The 22,904-nt window shown below is 37.8% G+C and overlaps 2 protein-coding genes across 2 annotated transcripts; both read right to left on the reverse strand.

The window, feature by feature from the left end:
* Positions 1-745: 745 nt before the first annotated feature.
* Positions 746-12,665, reverse strand: tm7sf2 (transmembrane 7 superfamily member 2). Its single transcript, XM_059352393.1, has 11 exons — positions 12,586-12,665; positions 11,156-11,238; positions 10,139-10,335; positions 9,425-9,479; positions 8,703-8,897; positions 7,225-7,328; positions 4,705-4,824; positions 4,417-4,585; positions 3,905-3,985; positions 3,649-3,771; positions 746-1,523 (listed from the first exon to the last, which is right to left on the reverse strand). The coding sequence occupies exons 1-11, from the start codon at positions 12,636-12,638 to the stop codon at positions 1,363-1,365; spliced, it is 1,341 nt and encodes a 446-aa protein (XP_059208376.1). The 5' UTR covers positions 12,639-12,665; the 3' UTR covers positions 746-1,362.
* Positions 12,666-14,410: 1,745 nt separating this feature from the next.
* vps51 (VPS51 subunit of GARP complex) lies at positions 14,411-22,228 on the reverse strand. The gene is made up of 11 exons (XM_059352287.1): positions 21,816-22,228; positions 20,355-20,484; positions 20,123-20,269; positions 19,808-20,027; positions 17,926-18,841; positions 17,599-17,814; positions 17,274-17,357; positions 16,693-16,827; positions 16,464-16,585; positions 15,466-15,553; positions 14,411-15,383 (listed from the first exon to the last, which is right to left on the reverse strand). The coding sequence occupies exons 1-11, from the start codon at positions 21,993-21,995 to the stop codon at positions 15,123-15,125; spliced, it is 2,499 nt and encodes an 832-aa protein (XP_059208270.1). The 5' UTR covers positions 21,996-22,228; the 3' UTR covers positions 14,411-15,122.
* Positions 22,229-22,904: the final 676 nt, after the last annotated feature.

The following is a 22,904-nucleotide window of genomic DNA, read 5'->3' on the forward strand; positions in this document are numbered from 1 at the left end:
ACCTAAGCATGCTAGAAATGGCCCAAATCTCACAGCATTGTTAAGGGTTAGCTTACTCATGTAAGATAATCTGTCATTTAATAATAAACCATCAAAATAATGAGGAAAAACATCAGGACGATTCATATTATTTGACAACTGTACCGCCCGCACCGCTGGGACCAGCAGCTAACGGTCACTTCCTGCCACCAGTTAGGCTTCGCCCACAAAATATGTCATCATTGTTGGTAAACAATAAATTGGTCTATTTAAAAAACTTTCCTTAAGGTGACGCATCATTAACAATACGACCACCTGCCACCTCCACAGTGAATCAACCTGCTCTGATTCAAAGCTTCAAAAAGGAGCACTTCTTTAATGATGATTATGGCCATTCATCAGGAGCCTCTGTCTGCAGTTGCACTTGCTCTCATCCAGTGTGTATACTTTTTGTTCCTTCAGAGTAATTTGGAACAGAGTGTATTGAAAGCCTGACAGAAAAAGAAGAGCGTCTCAGAGAATGTCTGCTATTAAGGCCTGAACACTGGAAAGAGAAATCCATTTAAATGGGATGATGGTGAAAGGTTGGAAAAGGTTGTGAAAATCTGACACATCTATCACAGGCTTGAAAAGGCACAATAATAATCCTGATGCAAGCATTTGAGCGCAACGCAATATTCACATATTGTGTTTTCTGTAATGCTCAGAGATATTCACTGTCTAATGAGTGCAATTAAGATGCACAATCAGATGCCGTTTTGTGTTTTATATTTCTTTATTTGAATGTATTTTGCAGATACAAACACTTTAAAAAAAGGAAAACATTGTAAAAAAAATGATAAAAATGCTGCGACCCACTCCTCATTCAAAAAGGCACTAATTTTTATATGGAAATGCATTTTATTTGTTATACATCTGGGATCATAGTTTGTCATTAAGATATGGTGTTTCTCCCCTCAATTTTCCCCTCAAAACGTATCTAACTTTTTATGAGAAAAGAATAATAACAAATGGCCTTAATAAGAAAAGGCCAGCTTTTTTAATATACTACAGCTTTTTTTTTTTACTGGAATGCTTTAGCTGAACAAGAGACAAGTATGCAGACTGAGTTTACCTATATCAGACACCTGTGAGGCTTTAAGGTCAGAATCCAATGAATTAGAAATTATACCATTAAACAGCATTGTGTAATTGAACTGCAGGTAAACGAACTGATACAACTTGTGAGTTCCCTGCAGATTCTCAGCAGCAGCACCAGAAAATTATTGGTGGTCTGTGTCACTGAAAATGTATCACATTTGAAATTATTGCCAAGTTTGTTTGAAGAGTCAAAAGGATATTGTGACACAGTTTTGGTCCGGTTCCAGCCATCTGCTGTCCTGTTCAGTAGATATAAGGGAAGATCCTGTAGGGGACACGCCGACAGTAGGTGTCCCACGCTAAGCCATATTTGGCCCTGCACTGTCTCTCATCGCGGTCCTCTCGGTGAATCAACAAAACGGTAAAATAAATGACGTAGAAGTAAGGCAGAAGATGTGAGAATCCTAGAGAAAGACAGAGACCATTAGTTAGAGGAAACAGCTAAACATTATTCGAAGAAAATTATAAATAGTTTAATTAAGATGGCTGCCAAAAAAAAGAGAAAAACTTTTTATTATTGATATCATGAGATCTCATGCAAGAATCAGTCAAACGACCAGATTAAAAGTGGCTTTTACAAATGATTTAGCAGAACTTCCCGTAGTGACCCATTTTTCTTGTATTCTAAATTTTCTCTTAGGCACAAACACAGTTTATAAGACGTCCAGACCTATTGTAGGAGTCATTTTTCACTAATGGATTGTAAATTTTCTTTGAAGCGATATTTAGTTTAAAAAGTCCTGCATGACTTAAAAATTATAAAAGAAGAAAAAAATCAGGTAAGAATATAAAATTGTTTTTGCATAAGGCTCCTCATTCGTGATGTGAATGACATCAAAGAAGCTGCAATCAAGTGTACATCCTCCTCTGCAAATCACTGTACATTGTGTTTTTAATCTGAATTATACAAAAGCCGTGCAGTGAATACCAGTTTGATTAAGCTTATAATGTTGGCTGTGATTCAGTGTTTTTCAGAAAATACCTTTTTTGTCTTTCAGTCAGGGTCTAAATCTCTGTTCCTCTTTGTCAGTGCAGCTTTCAAACGTCTGGGATATGCTGTCATGACTTGTTTTTTCGAGTGCATAATTTAGCTGTTTGTGACTTTTACAGCGGCAATTAAGGCAGAAACTACAGTGCATCTCAATTACAAAGGCAGCTACGCGATGAGTCACATAAAGTTTGAATAGCAATGAGCAGAATGTGTCAGCTGCAACAAAAGTCTGACAGCCACCATTTTAGGAAGTTAGTTTTCAAGCGAAATTAAGGCAGCTTACAGAGGAACAAAGAAAACACTTTGTTGCTGCTTTTATTTGCCTCTGCATCAGTTGCAAACAGTATAATTATCTCATAAGGACAGGAAGGAAATACGATTTTGTCATATCACTTCTTAGTGCTGGGGATATGTGTTAAGTGTTGGGTTAATGTTTTCTAAATGCTGCACATGTGTTAATTTGGTGAAGATGCTTCTTAATTTGCTTGTGTTTTGACAATTTGCACTAATATTATATGTTTTTAGTTGGGACTGAAGTATTAAATTAATCAACATATCTGACATTATCTGCTTCATCAAGATCAGTGGTGGTATGTAACTAAGTGCATTTACTCAAGTACTGCACTTAAGTACAATTTTGAGGTATGTGCACTTTACTTGAGTATTTCCATTTTATGCAACTTTATACTTTTTACTCCATTACATTTAGCCGACAGCTTTAGTTACTTTATAGGTTGAGGTTTAACTAAACTTAAATTAAACCTCATTACAGTTGATAAAGTAGTTACAATTGGGCCTATCTTAACAAAATGTAAACACTGCTTACAATGCATCAATACAAATAATCCAGCATTATATTTTGAATATATAAAACAATCTGAGCAGGGCAATTCTGAATAATTAGTACTTTTGATACTTTTGACTATTACTTGAATACTTTTTCCACCACTGATCAAGATTTACAGGTGCATCCCAATAAATTAGAATATAAAAGTGGATAGTAGAAATAACACATTATATAGATCCATTACACACAGAATGAAAAATTTCACGTCTTAATTTATTTAATTTCTTCTAATTACAATGATTATGGCTTACATTTAATGAAGAACTAAAATAAAAAGGTAAAACAAAATGTAATGTTACAAAAGACCAATTTTAAAAAGTATGTTTAATATGGAAATGTTGGCCTCTGAAAAGTATGTCCATCTATATGCACTCAATACTTGGTTGGGGCTATTTGACTTGAACTACTGGAAATGGACTTTTCCATCATATTCTAATTTATTGAGATGCACCTGTACTGGTATTACATGCCGTGCTACTATACTAGATTGTGTTTTAGTTCCTGTCAGTAAAAACACTAACGCATCTATTTTTTTCTATCGATAAATATGCCCAGATCTAATAAATACTCAACTTGACTTTTAACCGTCATCAGTGACTTCATCCGCATTTTCTAACAAAAACTCAAAGTGATTTCGTCAGTGTGGCATGTTTAGAAAATTAGTCACGCGGAGGCTTTTAAGCTGTCATACCACATGGCAGGGACCACGCCAGGGCCATGAGGAGGTCACCGAGGTAATTCGGATGACGAACAAGACCCCACCAACCAGACACCAGCAGCCGTTTCCCTGTTGCTGTGGCAATGGTCTCTAGTCCTGCAAGGGAAAACGTAGAGTCTGAGTACAAGAAGTGCAAGTCACTTCAGACACAAACACACACTTCATTCCGGTACATACAGCATGAAAAAAAAAGGTGTGATGGAGAGCTGAGTCTTAAAAACTGACTGACTTGCAACACTTGGATGTGAAGGGTCTCTTCTGAACTGGTTCTTCTGTGAGTTGGATTTTCTGAAAATATAATATCCAATACCTGATAGCAAAGAAAAAATAAATTAACAGCGCCATCTTTAACACAACATACAGTCATGGAAAAAATTATTAGACTACCGTTTTCTTCAATTTCTTGTTCATTTTAATGCCTGGTGCAACTAAAGGTACATTTTGTTTGGACAAATATAATGATAACAACAAAAATAGCTCATAAGAGTTTAATTTAAGAGCTGATATCTAGACATTTTCCATGGTTTTCTTGATAATAACCAAAATAATTATCAAGAAAGCCATGGAAAATGGCTAGATATCAGCTCTTAAATTTTGTTGTTATCATTATATTTTTTCCAAATAAACGTACCTTTAGTTGTACCAGGCATTAAAATGAACAATTCATTGAAGAAAACAATGGTAATAATTTTTTCCATGACTGTATTACAGCCTTATGAACAAGAGCTTACTCGTGATTACCATTCAGTGCTATTATAGTTGCTGCCCCGAGTGAACTTAGAGCCTGTGGGTGCACAACCAGGAAGGCAGCCTGCAGGCCGTATGTAAAGGGAACCCAGGCCAGGTCCCCAAACACCAACATGAAGCCAAAACCATCATGCACAATGTCCATAGTGGTCAGTACAGCCTCCTGTTAGAAGACAACAGTGCACTGGATTCAGAGAAATCTATCTGAAGGACTAAAATGTGACTTTATGTACGATATTAGGATCTGCAGCACTGAGCATAACCTTGATCTGTAGCCCTCACCTCGTTCCACAGAGCATCGGCCACGTACAGCAGCTGGAAACTGTTGACCAGAATCATGGCGAGCGAGGGGGAGCCTCGAAGCTCCACCTCCTTCATCAGCATGCCAAGGTTTATGACCACCTGAGAGAAAAATAGGTGAAGTGAATACTAATTAACACGGTAGAAGAATTCATTATGTGGTCATTGGAGAAGCCATAATCAACATTAGCATTTACGCTCAGTGGTCACTTTATATGGTACACCTGCATAATGTAATGCAATCTTAGGTTTTTCATTAAGAAATATAAAATTTCATCATCTTGGAACATTGTTGTGACCATATCTGTGTACAAAAATTTTGAAAAGCTAGAGCAGATAATAAATAAACAACTACAAGTATACGATCTGGTAAAAGTCATTAAGTTTTGATGCTCTCCACATTGATTTTACATTAATTTGGTTTAAGTGGTGCCCAAAACATGCAAGTTTCTTTATGCAAGGATTAGTAATTTCTGACACAATTTTGACAGTTGAGAACAGAGTGGCTTAGAAGTCAAAATGTCATCACTCAACTAATCTCTTTCTGTCTTTGAGCCTTTGACTACCATACAGTACGCAGCATGACATGACTGATCTTTCCATGCATGCTACTAGACAGGTCGAACACATGCATAGATAATAAATGTAAATAAATATTTACCTCTCTATTTATAATGAGGCATGTAACTGTAAGAAGGCTCTCAACAATAAAGTTGGTATATATTAGCCCTTAAAATGTCATTTTAAACAATTGTAAGATGTTAAAACATAGTTGAAACATTCAACAGGAAGCAACAATCTCCCACACACTGTCTGTAGCCAGCTGGTGGGAGCTTTTTCTGTCCGCTCCTACGCACCTGGCTCTAGAACATTCAGATGTGCAAAGGTTTTACTGTTTCCACTGTAAATACAGAGGAAAAAACGTAAATAACCATTACATGGATAACTTCCAGTGTGACTCGATCCTTTAACTGTCTTTATGTTGTTTTTGTGACTAGTGAAGATAAACAGACCCTTGTTGTAATCTGATTTGAGACTCTCCCTGGCATTTCTATATTTTGTCTCATTTGGTTTGATGACTCAGACACAGATTATGATGCCTGCCCTCAAACAAATGTCTCACTGTGTCAGGGCATCAGGGACAAAAGTTTCTCACTCTGAATATTTCAAACTGCAAATTATCCTGAAAGATCAGGGAGAGCAACAACGCCACCTGTTGGTCTTATTGGTCTTATTGCTCTCTAACAAGAGATCACCATCAGCCTTAATTAACGTTGTACATCTTAAAATATTTAAATTATTCTGACTTGCAAATAAAGTGAAAGGTAACAGAAGTATTTTGTTTTAAGCAGTACACTTGACATGTCATGACTGATTTATATCTATCAGTTTTGTGTTTTAATAAACATTTTATGTCACATTTGCTGCAACCCTTGTTCTTTTTAAGACTTTTGCTATCATGATATCAGATTTCCACTACAGTTATAGTGGCCAAAAGAGGTCACGATATCAATATTTTTTTCAATATCAATAGAATAAAATAAAAAAAAAATCTATCAGTCAAACTAATCTTTGTTTATTTTGTGTTTTGTCTCTTTTGGCAAATGTTTGTTACCATAGCTACATCACAATGCAAGACCACAAAGACACAGGAATTATTTGGGAGACTGGATACATACCTATATTATTAATATGATATCAATATTTCATTTTTTCACTGTCACAATTTTTGTCAATACAGGTATAACACAACATCCACCCATATTGTATTTGTATGTGCACCATCACATTTTAAAATATGACCATTTTTAACAAAAATCGACAAACTATAATAAGACTTTTTTTTGTCAAATTTTTAGGACATCCCATAATATGGTGTTTTTCTGTCATTTCTGGACAAACTATGCTCTAATATGTATCAACAGACTATAATAAAGTCATTTTCAGCATTTTTAAATTTGACCATTTTTGACAAAAATCGACATGACTTTTTTTTGAGAGGGTCATTTTTAGACATCACATAATATGGTGTTTTTCTCTTATTTCTGTACAAACTATGCTCTAATATGCATCAACAGACTAGAGTAAATTAATTTTTAGCATTTCAAAATTTGGCAAATTTTGACAAAAATCGCATACTGCAGTATGACTCTCTTTTCAATGACTGGACATCCCATAATATGGTGTTTTCAGTCATTTTTGGACAAAATATACAACTTATATGTATCAAGAGACTATAATAAAGTCGTTTTTATTTTTTTCTCAATGTTTTCCTTCATTTTCCAGTGTTTTATTCTAATTATTTTCTTTTTTTAAATTGAATCAAGCACAGTTTCTTGATACTTGGTCAGAGGCAGTTTCCCAATTTCTGACCTCAAAACAGGGTGCATTATATGTATATATAACAACATAAAACCTGTGTAAAATAATTTGTCTTGTGAGTGTCTGAATTTAGAACTTTAAAAAGGTGTGGATTTCAAAGTGAACTGCCGGTTAACTTACCCAGCCAATCAGACCCGGTCTGAGCTCACAGAAATATTTAAGGTCAAAGTTTCCAATCCGGGGGTTCAACTCCCGTCCGATGAAGAAGTCATACAGAGGATTTCCTAGACACAAAAGAGGGATGACGATAGATTTAAAGAAATCTACGGGACGATTTGAACCATAAAGTTTGTTTTTTTCATTGTCTTCATTTGTATAGTGGGTGAAAAACCAATTAATTTCATGTTTACAGGCAATGCAAAACTATTATCAGCATTTAAAGAAAAAGACTATTACCAGACAATTAATTAGCCACATTGGAGAACAAACATTAATTGATGTATTTTAATGTCTGAGTTCAAAAGGTGCATATTTACTCAGCTTATTGCAATACTTAAATGGAACAGAGATGTCGTTTTGTCTTTGAACAGCACCCAGAAAAAGAGCACGACTTTGTTGCTTGCAGTTGCCCCTGGCTGTTTATACAAATACACAGACAGAGGAATACTAATAGTGTGCTGAGAGCTTCTGTAGCTGAGGACAGAAATCATTCAGGTCAGCTGAAGCTACTGTATTTTCTATTTTGTTTCACTTGACAAAAAATGCTCAAAATGAAAATGCTGACATATTTAGCAAATGTTCACCATTGTTAGTTTAGCACATAATCATAAAAGTTTACATTTGCCTATTAGCTCTAAACACTGAGTGAGGCTGAGGCAGTTGAGAATGTCATTCAGTTTGCAGGGATCTTTGCAGCTGGCATGGCTAAAAGTGCTATATAGCATCTTTAAGCAGCATGTTAAACATGCTCACAATGACAATGCTAACATGCTGATGTTAAGCAGATATGTTTACCACGTTCACCACTACTAGGTAAGCATGTTATCATGGCAGCTAACATTTGTTTATTAGCACTAAACACTGAGTAAAGCTGAGCTGATTGAGAATGTCATTTTGCAGGGATCCTTGCAGCTGGCATGGCTTTAAGTGCTGTGTAGCATCTTGTTGCCAGACACCTCTTTAGGCACTGGCTTTATTTATTTTTCTTTCTCCAACCTGCACAGTGTGAAAATCACAAATGCATGTACCTATTTTACATGTTTACTAAATGAATTTAAGGTGAACTAAAGGACTTTGACTGGGCGCTGGATACAGTCTGTTGTTGTAGCCTTTTCTCTGTCCACAGACTGGGATGAATGCAACCATCGGCGAGCACCAGCTGAATCACAATACTGGATGCTCTCATGTTTCTGCCTTCAGATGCAGCAGAGCAAAGCGTAGCCGGTGTAGCGGGGTCAGCTTATTCGATAGAGTGTTCACTTGATGCCTGCAGGCTCCTGAAGAGCTTGGCCGTTAGATAATTACCCACAGGAATACCAAAAATCCTCCACCAAACAATGAAACAAGCCTACAAATACACAATACATACCAGCAGTAACAGTTATAAAATAAGTACTTTAAGATGGATTCTTCCTTTAATGCTGAACCTTCACTCTTACCTGTGTTGCCCCCCAAAGCGAGGCCATGAGAAGGAACCCAGAAGGAGCGGATGTAGAGGTAGACGGAGAACAGGAATGACACTGCTATTGCACACACTGCCAGAGGCAGCAGCAGCTCAAACAGATACCCGAGAGGAGCCCCGAGCCCCACTAACAACATCAGCAACACACCGCTGATGCACAGGCCATGAAAACCTGAGGGAGAGAAACAAACAAGGCTAAATGTTGTTGCCCGGGGAGGAGAGATAAGCAGGCTGAGACAGGCTGGGATAAAAAAAGGTAGAGGTTGGAAGAGATGGAACCTCAGATTGTGAAAGAAAGTAAACTTTAGCTCAAGGTCAGATCAGCCACAAAGTGTAGACGTTAAACTAAAAAAATACATAAATAAACATCATGGATCTTTCACAGAACAAAACTGTCACAGCCAGGGCATTTCACTACAGTGAAGCATTGCATATAATAGCAAAAAAGTATTTGCAGTCAAAACTCAAGCATAATTGTGTAATATTACAGCTTTCATAATAGAACTTCCTAGCACTACAGTAGAACAATATTACAACTATTTCTCAGAGTTCAAACAAAGCTAGTCGTTGCAGAATTGCAGAAAAATGACTATAAAATGATAACTGTGCCTTAAACATAATTATATTAAATAAATATACCAATAAATATATGATGTGTTGCAACTTTCTTGTTTTTAAGGATCAATAACATATAAATACCATTTATGGGATACTTGAGACGTGTTCCATCCCTCAGCACTAATCCTTCAGACACCTGCAGATAAATACACTCATTTTAAATCTGAACACATAAAAGATGAATATCCTGTGCATTTATTGATAATTGAAAAAGAGTCATAGGTTCAGTTAAAGCATACCAGAATGTTCTCTATGGGTAACAATAAAATCTACCATATCATTTTGCTAACAGTGGATATTTGGGTCAAAAGTCAATTCATAAAACTTATGGAGTCCATGTATATATTGTAAATGTAATATACCATTATGCTAAGGCTGGGTGATACAACAACAACAAAAATAGCTCATAAGAGTTTAATTTAAGAGGCGATATCTAGCCGTTGTCCATGGCTTTCTTAATAATAACCAGAATCATTATATCATAATCATTATTAAATTTTCAAAACAAATGTACCTTTAGTTGTACCAGACATTAAAATTAACAATCAATTAAAGAAAACAAGGGTGATCTAATATTTTTTTCCATAACTGTATATGTTTCATGACAGCAAAGTTATATAAATCAGTTTGCATCAGAAAAAAAGCATGTTTAATAAGCAGTATCACTTTAAAGTTATATCATATGCCCTAACAACATGTTCTAGACGCAGCATCTTAAATGTGTTTATCAGTTTATCACCATGGCTGCTTTACATGCAAGTTTAACCTTGAGCCAGTCTGATAGATGAATCATACCTTTCCTAATGGCAGCACATAGAGGAGGGCATGCAGAGCGATCCAGCCCAGCAGCAGCACGGGGGCCAGAGGGTCCCACAGCTGGTCAGCGGAGGGGAGGGGAGGGGGCCACTGGAGCACACTGGCCTCTGGGGATCGACTCACAGAGGTCAGGAACAGCACCGTCAACGGGAGGAAGATGGGTATGCATATAGCACCTGAGAGTCGAATACAGATGGAAGAGAGACGACAACCTGGCTGACTTTACTGAGCAGCGGTCAGAGGCAAAGCAACACAGCAGAGAAAACGTAATAATAAAGCCCTGTGAGACTATCTAATGCACCAGATTAATATGTGTGATAACTGTGAATAATTACGCATGTTAAATAACTGTGTAGTAGCAAAACTATTAGATAAGCTGTCAGTGTGGGTGCAGCAAAACACGTGTCTTGTCACATCTGTAGTCTGCAGAGAGCTCAACCGTCATGTTCACAACATGATTTTTCTTTAAAAGCAAGTGGAGAGAAAATTGGATTGATGCTCAATTTAAGGAGCGCAGCAGGAGCATCTCCACCACCAGTATGCTCTCTATCTAACACACACACCTCTCTATCTTACATGCACACACAAACTAAGCTGTGATGTATTTGTTTTCTCATTTCACGTCATGTTTACAACCTCAAATCTTACTTGGGTGGTCGTGATGATTCCTAATTAGAGCCGTAATGAACAGTTCTTCGTTGATGGAGTCCATGCTGTGATCTCAGTGATCTTTAATGGATCTTTTGCAATGTGATTATTTCTATTGTGGCAGTAATTTTATGATTTCATAAAACAACCATTATGCCAGTATCTACAAATCACACATAGTAAATAAGTATTAATGCTTTTGTATCACTGGGGTTAATTTCTTCCTTTCACAAACTCTGCTTTTGTTCACTAAGAAATACATGCAGCTCTTTATGTTTCTGTTAAGGTTCACCAAGTCTGAACTATCCCTTTAAATAAAATGAAGGTGGACAGGCTGCTGTGACTCACCCAGGGTTCCTCCAAATTCCCTCTCTGTGTCATGTGAGGATCTGTGTTTGAGTGGTTGGCTGTTTGGCTTCATTATAAGGCTCCTGTGAAAGAAAAACAATGTTGAGGTAGATAGACATTCAAGGAACAAATAAAAGCACTAATTAGATGACTATGTCAATTTGTAAAAGTGACAGAGCCTTCTTATGATGGTGAACTTTGATTAATAACATCTGTGTTAAAAGCAAGTATTTACTCAACTTCTTTACTTTAATAAAATCATAAACATTTGGACTTTACTTTAGTTATTTCTAAGTCATGCTACCATGTACATTTAACCCCTTTACATTCATCTAACAGCTGCAGTGATTTTAATTTTACATACAAAACACATGATCAAAAAAAGGCAGTAGAATATGAAGCATTATTACAGATTAAAAGCCACGCAGGTGTTTTAATTACCTTTACCTTTACAACAAGTTACCAAACTGTACTGACAAAAGTTTTTTTTTATCAAATTCGTAACACAGATGTCAACTAACCAACAGGTTATAAAATAACAACAAAGCAGTTTCACTCAACCAGCTGCATTAATGTGCCTATCTACCCATCAATAATAAAACCAACACTAATTTCATACAGAATATTTGCCACTATGAAAGTGGCCATTCTTTGACCTTTGGGACTTTACATTTGCTGGTAATACTTCTTTTAAATGTTTAACTGAGGGCTTTGACTGGGGCATCTTTGAGAAGGGCACCTTAGAGGAGCCATAATAAATATATTAATATTAAATACATATATGAAAATATTAATAAATAAAATTCATATTTAAAAACAGTAGCTCAGAAACACACATAAATACACTCTAAAAAATGTTTGTAGAAATTACAGTAGAACACTGTCAAATAGCATCAGAAATAGGGCGTACAATAAAGAATTGTACATCAATTTACAGCAGAAAACCCACTCACTGTATTATTTTTTTACAGTTAAATTTTTGCAACCACAGCTGCCGGTATTTTACCGTAAATTAAACAGACTTTTTTTTCTTTTTACAGTGTAACTGAATACATAATAAAAATGATAAGGGCAAGAGGTGATGCTTCACTGTCGACAAAAACTATATTGAAATATTATTTAAATTAGGTAATTTTTCCACATTATGTTACGTTATTTAAATTAGTTGTTGCTTTGAATGCTAGTCTTGTATTATTATTATATTACTATAACCGACTGCTGTTATGAAACCACCGAGACAAAGTTCAGGTCACACTGCTGTTATCACCTGTGTGTCCGTGTAGCTACATTTCTTTTGTGAAACGTGAAACGAGAGGCCGTTTAGTTTATCTGATGCTAAAATGACCTTAGCGTGAGAAACATAGGCTGTGTAGCGTATTTAAAGAGCAAAAAACGGTTGGACGTGTAACACAATAAATACAGTGTCTTACCGGTGTAATGCATGGAGAAGTAGAGAGGGGATTGTAATAATATACTTATGCATCCATCCAGCTCCTACAGATGGAAACGCCCCCAAAACACGTTGAGGACGAAACGGCGCCTCAGCCAATCAGATCCCTCCGCGGTCATCAGAAGAGGGTGGAGAGAAGAGAGCTCAGCCAATCAAATCAGCTCATCAGGTGGCGACAGAGCACACTACAGGGAGGACAAGCTGCAGACATTGTGAAATACACCTGAATTACATCTTGTAACTTAAATTACTTATAAAGTCTACTACTGCAAATATTCGTGTAATTACCAGTGGCGGAATGTCACTAGGTACATTTACCATTAGCACAAAAGACTTTAAATTATTATTGGAAAAAACATCTCTTAAATTGATTCATATACTAATTATGATTTTTTTTTTTATTAATAAATGAACCTTATTACTATTAATATACTATAACAAATATATAGAATAATATGTTAGTAAGGTATATTAACTACTACACAATGAATATAGTTATTGTGCATTAAATGTACAGTAGTGTACATAATAATAGCAGTCCAATGTGACTAACCAGATTAATCCAGGTTTTTAGTATATTTTTTATTGCTCCATGGCAAACAAGGTACCAGTAGGTGCAGTAGATTCTCAGAAAACCAACAAGACCCAGCATTTGTGATATGCATGCTCTTAAGGCCAGTGTCTGCCATTTACAAACTCAAAACTATTTTGTACAAACTTTTTTGTTTCTAGGATTTAGCAATCCTGGGAATCACTAAACTAATATTTAGTTGTATGACCACAGTTTTTTTTTATAACTGCTTCCCATCTGTGTGGCATGGAGTCAACCAACTTGTGGCATTCTCTAACAACATTCCACAATTAATTTACATTTGCATCTTTGAGAAGGACACCTTAGAGGAGCCATAATAAATATACATATATTTAAATATCAATAATTAAAATAAGTATTTAAAAGCAGTAGCTCAGAAACGCACATAAATAACTAAATACATAATAAATAGATAAGGGCAAGAGAAAAGGATGTGATGCTTCACTGTCAACAAAAACTTTATTGAAAACATTGAGCATTCCCATATTATTTAACTTTGTATTTATAAAATATTCTGCTCCACTGCACTTTGAGAGAAATATTGTACTTTGTACTGTACTCCACTTAATTTAGATGCCAGCTTTAGTTACTTTTTAAAAAATAAACAGTATATTAAGTTGTGAAATTGAGCCTTGCCTTGAGAAAATTAAAACGCTGCTTAGATAAATGCATCAATAATAATAATCTAATAATATATTTAGAATTTATAAAACGAAAAAAAATCTTAATTAGGCCAGTCTGCATTATGAGTGCATTTACTTTTGATACTTTTACTTAACCCTCCTGTTATGTTCGTTTTTTAAGGAACAGCAATAACCCAAGCATGTTTAATTATCCAAAAGTGTCAGAAATAAAAAAAAAAACCCAATAAACATTGTTTAAATTTCATTAATAACTCCATTACTAACCATTTCAATCAATATTTAGTGCAATGGTGTTCTTTACCTCTCACAGATCATGGTTCAATGAGGATAATTCACCCACACATATGAAATACAATGGTTTTATATGACAATTGATTTGAAATGGGTCAATTTGACCTGCAACATAAGAGGGTCATTCTGAATGCTTTAACTTGTAGTGCAGTAACTTCACAGTGTGGTTTTAGTACTTTTAGTTAAGTGAATATTTTTTCCACCACTGGTAATTACAATATATTTTTTTACTGTGTTTTTAAATTTGCCTGGTTCTACTAGAAAAGAAAGAACACATATTTTGAATCATACATTGGTACACTTTTATTGTAGACATACACATTCCTAAACGTATGGTTTATCTGTGGAAGACATGCACAGAAAACAGACAATCCACTAACCAGAAGGCAAGAGTTACAGTAAGTCTGCTGTAGTTACTTTAGTGTTAGACATGGGTTACATAATCAGTTACATTCAGATTCCAAATTAGTCAGCAAAAAAAAAAAAGTTAACATGAGATTTCTGCAGGGCACAACTTTTCTGTATTCATATAAAATAAGTTTCCTTCAAAGGGGAACATAGGCTAAATGTTTGCTTGTATCATGGATAATTCATTTTTCTTCTATTTTTGATGCTAGAGATAAGAGGGTTTCTCTTCTCATATTCTATGGTCCGAAAAAGATAATTGATATATTAAGCTCAAGTACTAGAGGCTTATGTGCACTTTGTATGGCAAGTGCCTGGGATGCTGATGGGTCCCAAATTTAGGTCAGTCAAGGACATCTTGACAACATAAGAACAAAATGTTTGATTTTCTTTAGTGATTTGTTGATATTTTTTAAAGCAGTAATAGTGCTATCATTGTGCCATTTAACAGTATAATTTGAGCCTGGATCAATAAATTAAACATTTAACAGTAATTATGTAAAAGAAAGTGTTTAAACCTGGATACACAACCCCAGTGTACATTGCAGTTATGTCTGTGTTTGTGACTCTGCTGCACTTTGAGCTTTAACCTCGTTCACAGATGACTTCGATCACACTCTGCTCCATCGGGGCGGGATCCAGGCAGCGGTGGGCGGAGCTCCCCACTATCTCATCAAGCAAGAAGTGCACGAGGTTCTCATCAGAGACGAACCGCCACAGGTACATCTGCAGGTAGTGGCAGTCCACCTGGATCTGCTGCAGCCCGTAACGGCCGAAGGTGCGCAGGCGGACACACTCCAGGAATGTCTTTAAACTGATTTTGATGATTCCGGTCATTACGGAGACCTGCGACAGTGGAGAGGTGTGTGAGTTTGTGTGTGAAAGATGTTTTCACTGAAGACGTCACTACAGCTAGACCTGCACCCACCTTGTTGAACTCCACGGAGCTGAAAATGTCAATCCTCTCAGAAAACAGCTTGTGTATGTTGCTCAGCAGATTGGTATCCATGGGAGCACTGCAGGAAGACAAAAGACAAATCACTCGAGGAAATCTACAATTAGAACAATGACCTTATTCTTGTGATTAAAGACGACTCAGTGACAATTGTCCCCCCTGCAGTGAAAGTGAAGGAGGGAATACAGATTAGCTGTTTGTGTCAGACTGACTGACTGCCACACACTTTTTTTTATCAAGCTACTTGTGGATGGAACTTGGTACTTTTTTGTGTCACCTCTGTTGCAGTTTAAAGCGAGCTTAGCCGATACTAGGAGTTAAAGTTAAAACACTGCAGCACACTGATGGTCAGAGAGAATAGTCACTGTAGCTGCAGCACAAAACTGCCATTTTTAAAGTCCATCTGCGTTCTTTTCTGGATCCCTTTATGTAAACATTGTCACACTTTATTTCACTTGTTATACTTTTTATTGGTTGTGTTGTCTGTCTCATTGTTGTCATATCTGTTGCTTAATTTTTAATTATTTGCTGTTTTAATGTAATGACCACTGTGTATGCTCCTTTTAATTGCCCCTCAGGGACAAATAAAGTACTTTGAAATTGAAATTAAAATAACCGATCGAGGTGGTGGTAATGTTAGACCAGCAACTCCTGTGTTCTCCAAGGTAAAATTCCAGGTTTTGCCAATTGAGTCTGCTGGCTTTAAAGAAAACATAGATAAATTCTTCCCCCGTCCCCATCAAGGGTTGTCTGATAGAAAGGTACAGATGTGAAAACATTCTCAGTTGGTTACATCAGACAAATGTCAAACACTCAACAAATTAATTCAAGCCTTCATTTGTTGATTCCTTCCCTGACAGTTAATATGTTGAAATATATCAGAATGCTCTCATTAAACCGAACAAAACCAAAACCACCAGAGAACTGCACTTTGTTTCATCGCGTCACCAATCTATTTGCAGCATGTTTACCTTGGAGTGTAGCTGGCAGCATAGCGGGCTTGCTGCCTCGAGCTGCTGTAGACTGAGAAAGTTCTTTTGCTGGAGTCACTGCTGTGTGCTTTCCTCACACCTTCTTCATACAAAAGACCAACCTGTGGTAGAGCGGAGAAGGTTCATAACGCAGCCCACTCACTCGTACATGGTGATGAAAGCATAATAAGGATGTAATGCAGATGAAGGTATAGACATGAATTGTGACCTGCACATCAATGGAGGTGGTGTCCTCTACCACTCGTTTCATCACAGCACGGACATTTCGTGGCTCGATGGTGTTTACCCAGTCTCTTGTTTCGACACTCTTCCTTAACATTTGGGAGATGATCAGGCCCTGAACCTGTCAGCAAAATAAACACATTTGTGAGAAAAGGTTCTTCGTAAAATTATTTTCCTGCATAGATGTTAGGGCTGCACAGTATATTGTTTTTTAATTGTCATTGCAATATAATTGCACGATAAACAGCGAGAGACTGAGATATTAGCTATAGAAATTGAGATATCTAGATATAGAGATCGAGATATATAGAGAGTATCTGGAGAAAACAGCATTGTAGAATATAACATTCGCTTTTTTTATTGGTGCCTTTTGAATTCAATTAAATTTTCAATTTGTTCAATAGAAGAATGCTGAAAATAATTTCCTTTTTTATGATTTCGACAAGCAATTTGTTGCATTGTAACAGTTGACTGAAAGCAGCAGAAAGGCAGAACTGAGTACACCTTAATATCTATTTGTCATTGATGTCTCTCTTCACGCAATGAATGTTGTCAGTGAAAACCTACCTTTACATAATGGTTCAGTAGTTTCTGTGCAGCCTCCCTGGCTTCTGTGCATAACGTGGTGACAGGTGTTACAGGACTGTGGTGCTGAGAAAGTACAAGAAGAATAGGAGTTGTATTTAGATGGCAGTGAAACAGGCTACCTTTTTCAGGAGAAATATGTGAATTTTAAATAAAAATAAACATTCAAAAACATTAGAGATTAATGATATTTCTCAGGACTAAAATGCAACTTTCAAGCCTCTATCTGAACTTAAAAGCTGTATTTTTACGGTGAAATACAGTCTTTGTGTACACCGCTGCATTTTTGAGGTGACAAGGCATTTACCTGCACAAGGAACTGTTCATCTGTGAGAGTGAGTATGTAGGAGATGGTAGAGGTTTCATAGTCTAAGCAGAGACGAGACAGCAGCAGCAGAAGGGCCGGAGGGGTGGAACCTCCCTTGTCCCCTGCACTCTCACAAAACTGGCGAGAAGACTGGCACACAAACTTTATAAAGCTCACCACCAGGCTCTCTCGTACACCCTGGCTGCAGAATTCACCCTGCGAGGAGAAGGCAGATAGAAACAGTTGTTACTCTCACTATGGGGTAAATTAGAAAAACGTTTTCTGGGGCACGCTGTTAACTGGCAAATTAACAGAAAACCTATTCACCTTGAAGTACGGCTTGTTGGAGAACGTAATGTCCTTCGCTGTGAAGAGATGCACTGATGCCAGCACGGACTTGATCTGATTGAGAATGGAGGCTGACAGGGAGGAGAGCAGCTCTGGCAGGCTGGTCGGAGCATCTCTGCCGGAGGCCGCCCCCCCTAGAAGAGCTCCGCCTCCAGCCACTGAAGCGCTGGCCACAGAGAGCCGAGGTGTGGCCAGGGCCTGCCTCACGTCCGTCAAGCTGTCCATGTAGAAGCTCTGCAGGGCAGCGAGGTACTGCTTGACTCGCTCTGTCGCTGCCCGTATCACAATCTCAGTCCCCTGGTTTGGCACGGCAGAGCCTGGCAGCAGTTTGGTCACAGCCTGAAGTCTGCGGTGGAAACGGTCGAGTGCTCGGACCAGGAGGGAGTTATCCCCGACCCCTTTCTCCTCTTGTATCCTCCGCTCCACCAGCGAGAAATACCGAGCAGCCAGATCATCCACAAAGGCTTGCAATTTACCGTTTGCCATCTGAGGAATATTTTTAGATGCTAGCTCACCTTTCTGAGCATGGTTGATAAATAGTTCTTGATAAGAGGTTATTACTAAACACAAGCTGCTGACAAATTCATTGCAGCCTTGGTCAATGAATTCCAGGATGTCAGTGTTTGAGGAGGGAGACGGGATAGTGCTCGCTGTAGGGGAGTTATCAGTGGGAGATCCAGCGGCTGCAGTAGATGACAACCTGCGTGCAGATGCATCTTTCACGGCTGAGGCACACGGGTACGGTCTTATCTCTGCTTCCAGACCCTGGAGGTCCGACTCAAGTCGAGACCGTGCATGGCTCAGGAATTTATCACAAAGCTCCTCCGCTGGCTCGTCCAACTGTAGCAGCAGCTCCACACACTCTGATAAATCTTTTGCACTTGACCCACCATCCCTGTAACAAGAGAACAGGTAGAAATGGTTATTCTACAAGAAATGGTAAAAAAAAAATTGACTCAAATGAATCTCTTTGCAAACTGAAAAAAAGGATTAACCACAGACAAGCACCACATTCAATGACAACAAAACATCTTCATTATGGCAAATGTTTTCTTAATAGAGTTTTTATTTTTTGTCAAATTGGCAGTATAGGGGCATAACACATTACAATTAACCGCTCTCCATTGGCTTTATAGCTTGAAGGTGCCTCTTTGTTAATTCAGTCTGCATGCAAACAACAGAAAAATGCCTAAAAGCTGTTGTGTGGTGGGATGCACTACCGTCAGTGTAAAGAACTCATAACTAAGCATTTATAACCTGACGAACTGAAAATCTAAGTCTTTGTCCCTTAATGGGACAAAAGCAAAATGGTTGTCACATTGAGAAAGGCTGCTCACGCTCCTGCCCATTCATACTTATAAACATGAATCCCAATTTGTTTGAATGTAAAACATGAATTGTTACATTTATGAAAGCATAATGTGTGAGATCTACAAATGAACGCCTATACATATCATTGTTCTGCAGTTTCAAACATGTTGAATTAAAAACATATTGCATCCTTCTGTGACTTCTGTGTTCTGGTTAATATATTGGTTATGAGCTTTTGAGTGGTGCTTTAAATGTTTCTTCCAGGATGTCAGATGTAAAGGATGGATACATTGGGTCATTTCACTCAGTTAGGAAGTTTCCGAAGCAAAAAGGACAATTTGTCCGCGACTTCTGCACCTCCTCTTGGCACATGTTTTTTGGTTTTAGAAAATCTAGCCTGTGACAAGAGACTTTAACCAATCACAGGTAATTTCAGAAAGTAGGCTTTCCGATTGGCTTATCTCAATATTCCCTTTCCATAAAACTGCCTAGCCCGGCTTTAAATCTTATAAACATTTGTATATTTGAATGCAGGTTGAGAGATTCCAACCTGAACTTCTGCCGAAGCTCCTGCGCCAGCTTGTCCATGATAGCATGACAGTCGTCCTGTATTCCCTTGAAGGAGGGCAGGTGGCTGTACTGCTGTAGCACACAGCGGGCGCGGCGGTGTGATCTGACTGCCTGAGCGTAGGCCTGCAGCTCCAGACACTTGTTTAATCGAGCAGGCAGTTCAAAGAGAAACTGCAGCTTCCTTAGCAGAGTGTGAACCCCTGTGGTGGGACAGGACATGACAGAAATGTAAAAAAAATAACCATCATGACATCCCCACAACTGACTCAACAAAACAAACCGGTTTAGGTCTCACCTGAGAGTTTTGTAATCTGTGCATGTTGGTCTTGAAGAGTACCGCTGATCCGAGCACTGAACTCAGTGATTGCTGCCATGTTAGCAGACAGGCAATCCATTTCATCCTCCATCTTTTTGAAATCATTCTTCATCTTTCTTATGGTGTCTGGAAAAAACGTAGATATGCACAATTGAGTGAACTCTGACAACATTTCAACAGTGAGTTAACAGTGAGCGAGGCGTTCTCTCACCTGTGGCAGATATGAACTTGTTGTAGTTTTCATACACCAGCGTCTGCATGTCACTGTCCAAAGAGCGGATCTGCTTGACCATGCAGGTCTCCTGGTCCATCAACTCCGCGAGAGAGCACTCCCTTCTCAGCTGCATAGGGACACAAAACACACCATGGTCACGGTTATACTTAAAAACAGTACACATTAATATAAGGTCAAACAACACATACTAGAGCATTTATTTGGCAGTAAATGTGTGTATAATCAACCGATATTAGTGGTTGACCGATATGTTTTCTTTATTGGCATGCTGATATAAAGGGAGCAGCACAGCCGATGGTCCAGGTAATTTATTTCCCTGGCATCTGATAAAATACATAATAAATTGCTGAACTTAAATTAAGACTTTTTCAAACTTTTATTGTCTGCATTGTCTCTAAATATCTAAGTATATCTGCATTACACTTTTTGAAATATATAATAAATGGATCAACTAAATACAAAAAAGGAAAGGAAAGGAAAAAACTTGAGCATTAACTTAAAAAAGAGTGCAATATGTGTACAGAAAATAAGTTACCGTATGTTTACTAGTGAGTTGTTGCCTAATGTGGCTTTCATATCACTTTCACTTCATTCTGTGCCATTTCCATAAAATACTGGCGGTTTTTGGGTTGCATTTTTGACAGGTTTCCATATTCCCTAGCACAACAAAGACAGTTTCTAAATCAAAATTATTTTATTTATCCCAGAGGGGAAATTCAGTTAGTCTGGTAGAATCTCTTGAAGAATGAGACAGCCTGATGGCTGTAGGAGCGAAGAATCTTTTGTATCTCTCCGTCCTGCAACAGAGAGAGGAGCCGTCCACTGCTGTTTTTTTGGTCCATAAAGGTTTTGTGTAGCGGATGATTCGGGTATTTCAAGATGGCCTGGAACATCTTAACAGTGCATCTCTCCACCACCTCCTCCAGTGTGTCCAACCAGGCTCCAACCACAGAACCAGCATTTTTGACCAGTCTGTCCAACCGCCTTGCATCTCTGTGTGTGATGCTGCCTCCCCAGCAGATTGCAGCAAAAAACAACACACTACCACCACAGACTGATAAAACATCTGCAGCATCTTACTACAGATGTCCAGAGATCTGAGCTTTCTAGTGTGTCACCACTTTAAACTGACTGCTGGTGATAGTCAGATGCATCCCAAACATTCAAATATCTATTCATCCATACTGTAATATTATTATCATGATATTCATGTACCACATTACAGCAAATGGCACTCTGGGTTTTGTGCAGTGGTGGTCAACAACAATGACACTCAATGGAAACTTATTTATCTTAACAAGAGTGCAGCATATAGGAAAGTTACTAGGCTTTTACAGTAGCAGCTTCAGGTTACACTACACACTGACTGATTGTATTCAATACAGACGGGAGTTGTGTTACAGAGGAAACAGTTCACGTGACAGCAGTGGTCCTCACCTTGTTGAGGAAATGCTCGGGGTCAAAATGCGGCCCGTTGATGTCGCAGGGATCCAGGGACTCCGCCTGCTCCGCGGCCTTTCCTTCCTCGTTCAAGCCGTAGTAGAGCTTCAGCATGCCGTGCACCCTCCGCTTCCTCCCGGACTCATCCACCACCAAGCCGTCCGCCTCACCGTCCATACTGTCCGTCGGCCAGCTGACAAATGCACAAATTAAAAACAAGATGAAATGCGTCCAGCTGGCTTGACAAAACCGACAACAGCTGGCTGAAAACCAAAAGTAACTGATATTAGTGTAGCTTAGCTGTCTGCTCTTAATAAGACGACTTTTTTACAATAATTAATTGGAAAACATTATCTTCTTCCTGATACACAAAAGCTGCTAGCTTGGAAACGTCACTGTTTCCGGGTTTGCAGCCTATCCGGTGTTACGTCGTCAAAGAGTAACTTCAGTCAAGAGAGTTATCTCTTTACCCGATTATCGTCGGCTCTGGAAACACGGAAAGGCAGTACTGCGCATGTCACACTATTATTCAGCAGAAAAACTGGATGTTGAGAATAAATATAATGGATTTATGAGATAAATATGAATATAAATTGTTATTTTGTAGATTGTCTGAACTAATACAGATTTATGGAGCTAGAGTAGGGTAAAAAAAAAGACAGAAACTGAAAGAAACATGTGTATGTGAAAAATTAAAATAATTTATTCAAAAGAATTACCAGAGTTGATCATAATTGTATTTAACCTGAAAAAAACGATACACTTTTATTTTGAATACGTTAATTTATTTTTCAAAATTCAAGATCAAAACTTGAAATTTCAGTTTCAGATTTTATGTTTTCAAGTATAAAACTTTTTACCCTTATCTAGCTCCATACAGATCAGAATAAATGATGAAACATAATTTATCGCATGTGATTAAAAATAAATAAAATATTTCTTTAATTTTCATGAAAAAAAAGTGGAGCAAATTCAGCCTTGTTAATGATCTTGAAGTCTGTTTGTCCATAATGAATGTTGGGATTTGGGGAATAGGCTGCACATTCAATGCTACCATTACCACAGTAGACTGAATATAATGACTGG

Source organism: Centropristis striata, chromosome 15 (genome assembly GCF_030273125.1).
Source record: "Centropristis striata isolate RG_2023a ecotype Rhode Island chromosome 15, C.striata_1.0, whole genome shotgun sequence".
NCBI lineage: Eukaryota > Metazoa > Chordata > Actinopteri > Perciformes > Serranidae > Centropristis > Centropristis striata.